This window comes from Propithecus coquereli, unplaced genomic scaffold (genome assembly GCF_000956105.1).
Source record: "Propithecus coquereli isolate 6110/MARCELLA unplaced genomic scaffold, Pcoq_1.0 Scaffold83, whole genome shotgun sequence".
NCBI classification, from domain to species: Eukaryota; Metazoa; Chordata; class Mammalia; order Primates; family Indriidae; genus Propithecus; species Propithecus coquereli.
This window is the reverse complement of record NW_012154507.1, coordinates 7,085,468-7,088,634: the sequence shown is the minus strand read 5'-3', so window position 1 is coordinate 7,088,634 and position 3,167 is coordinate 7,085,468. Positions and strand designations below refer to the sequence as shown.

At 37.6% G+C, this 3,167-nt stretch overlaps 1 protein-coding gene across 1 annotated transcript in view; it reads right to left on the bottom strand.

Annotated features, from left to right (window-relative positions):
* The window catches only part of NIN (ninein (GSK3B interacting protein)), a 95,582-nt gene that overhangs the window by 19,606 nt on the left and 72,809 nt on the right, over positions 1-3,167 (bottom strand). The window contains exon 22 of the mRNA XM_012663747.1: positions 532-654. Coding sequence (XP_012519201.1) covers positions 532-654 — 123 coding nt within the window. The remainder of the gene's footprint in view (positions 1-531; positions 655-3,167) is intronic.

Below are 3,167 nucleotides of genomic sequence, written 5' to 3'. Positions count from 1 at the left end.
AAGTACTTTGATGGACTCCCTGTTCTACCTCTAGTTTTCTTTTTTGGGATTTCCCATTTTTCTTTCTCACTGCCTCATATTTTGAGGGTGGGAGATGGCAGGCTGGAAGGCAGTTAGAAATCTCAAGAGCCTACCACAGTAGGAAAATATGCAATACTCATTAAGGCAGTGTATTTGAATCTGCTAGAGAAAATACACTAGAAAAAAGAGTGTCTATGAAATAGATCTCAGATTATTAAAAAAATTCATATACAACAAACCATTGCTATATGTAAATAACTGTATTAGGTAGCATTGAGATATATTAAAATGAGACAAATTTTATATTAGTGTATTTAATAATAATTATTAAACAACTAATTTAGATGCTGTCGCAATCACGGCTTCAGGAGATCTAGGGTCACATAACGCCTGTGGAAATGCTGTTCAAGGAGACTTTGCAATAACGGGAGGCCCATGAGCACTCTCTAGAGAGAAATGCTCATTGTATGTGCACTATATGATGATGGTAAAGTCTTCGATTTTTATTACCTTATCCACACAGCTATTTAATTCTTCACTTAGAGCTTCTTTCTCTTTTAGCAATTTTTCGTTGTAGCTTAGAACACTAGAAATTTTGTGCTGGAAGTCAGAGAGATCAGGACATCTGTGCAGCTGTAAGAGATAAACAAATGAGCCCTCCCATCACATCTTATGGCTGTACGTATAGAGCGGTATTAATAAACGGGGCATTTTCATGATGGCTGATATTTGTTTATCTGTAGATATTACAGAGGACATACAAACTCTACCAGACTATAATAAACTTTAAAAAAATGTTCTCTGCTGGTTTCTCTCTGCTCCCCAACTGACTGCTAAAATATCTGCTCAGACTCAACCAGTCATTGTTAAATAACGATCCTAGCTCCCCATTTTACCTTCAGGGTAAAATGACATACTGCCATTCTGTCACCAATTTAACTTGTACGCATGTAGCTTCTGACATTTTCTCATGCTTTTTTAACTAGAAAATTATTTTAGTCTCAGTTAAGACTTTCAAGTTGGCATGAGCCACACACAAGGTAACAACACAAGGGCAAGTTTAAAGATAAAAACTATTAGTTTTTCAGCTTGTTCCATGTGCTCTTCCCTTCGGAAGAGGCCGAAGTTGACTTCCAGTAAGATGTTGCTGGTGTGGACACACACAGGCTGTTCCCTCTCTACTTTTATGAAATCAAGACAAACCAAAGACTGTTTTTGTTCTGTATTGGTCCTATTGACATTTTGGGCCACATACTTTGTTGTAGGGGGCCTTCCTATACACTGTAGGATGTTTCGGAGTGTCTCTGGCTTTACCCACAAGATGTCAATAACGCCATTCCCCCAGTTGTGAAAATCAAAAATGTGCCCAGACACTGCTAAATGTCCCAGGGTAGGGGAGCAATCCTCACCCCCAACCCTGTCGAGAACCACTGCTTTAAATAGACTGTTTCTTATACTTCTTAGATTCTTTCTCGTAGTTTATAAGTTCTTAACTTTCTTCCATTTCACTTGGCTTTCAAATTTTCAATTCTTTACTATCATTATGATTTTATGGCCATCTTTCTACTTCCCACCTGAAGTTCTTTTACATTTAGCTTCAGGAATAATATCACAAAATAGACTTTAAGGGTTGAATCCTGTCTTCAGCTGACAACAAATCTAGCATATCTTAAAGACCTAAACAAGTCAGAAGGATACAGGAAAATGTGTTTTAAAGTACCTGAGCATTGGTTTAATAACGAGCTTTCTCCTTTACCCACTGCCTTGCCTCCTGACACCCAAACACTCATAAAACTCAATGCCATTTTTGGCGTCTACAGACTGGCGTGTAACTTCTGTTGATACTATTTCTTTCTACACATAAAAGTGTTTTGTGAACTACGAATCACGATATCATACAGAGTGGCACATGCTTTCTCGGTCCGAGCTATATGGCAGCCATGATGGGCTGACACTAACCTACTCTCGGGATCCAAAAGAGTCCAGCTGCTGATGAAACAACTTCCTACCAAGGCTGACAGGACTCGCTGTTTTTCTGTCTCACTATTTATACCAACTCCTTTGTAAAAAAAAATATGTAATAAAAATGTGCTGAATGATGTCCTCATCATGTTATTTTTCTCCTAATTCTGCTCTTTTTCTTCTGTTCTCTGGCTTAGCAAAGTCACAAAGCACACATTTTCCATACTACAGATTTGGAACCCATTATTAACATCTTAAAGGTTGAACAACAGACAGGCTTTCAAAAAGTAAAGGAAAAAAGCATGCCCATGTAATTAGGATAAACTTGGTAACAACAGCCTTATAATACTTACACACCACAGAAAGGTGCTTTGAGTTTTAACTTCTGGTATGTTTATACAGGACAGACAGCTTCTCCAGTTATAGCAGAACAGATATATTAATACTTTGCATAGCAGTATTTGACTTGAAAATGTTCTTATAAAGCATCTGTTGGGTACCAGTATTATACTAGGCATTATGAAAGACAGAAATACCCTGAAAGAGTTTTATAATCCTATTAGGAAAGCAAGACTCATATGAGTCAATTAGAGATCAACACAAACATAACACTAGATGGTACAGACTCAGTGTTTCAGCATTTGGGGAAGGACAGCTTTATGCTTATAGGCTGAACAGATAGATGCAAGAAAGAATTTTATAATCTATAGGTACCATAATATTAATCTGATGGTGAAGCAAATAAAATAAAATGGAACTAAATTCTCTTACTATAAATTAGGATTGTTTTAGTTGAAATCTTCCTTACATATTGAAAATTAAGAATAAAATAGAACAATGTTTAGGACATAATGTTTAAGGTGAGCTCTTTTTCATACTTAAAATTAAGCCCTTGTTTGAAACTTTGAAATGGGCTTCTGAAAGCCAAATTCGTAAGTGAGACTGCATCCCATAAGGCAGAATTTACTCTTTTGCCTAAGACAGATGTCTCACACTTGATACAAGAAAAAGGAATAAAGGCAGGGTGCGGTGGCTCACACCTGTAATCCCTAGCACTTTGGGAGGCTGAGGCAGGATTTCCTGAGGTCTGAAGTTCAAGACCACCCTGAGCAACAGCAACACCCCCATCTCTATAAAACATCAGAAAAATTAGCCGGGTGTGGTGGCACACGCCTGTAGTCCCC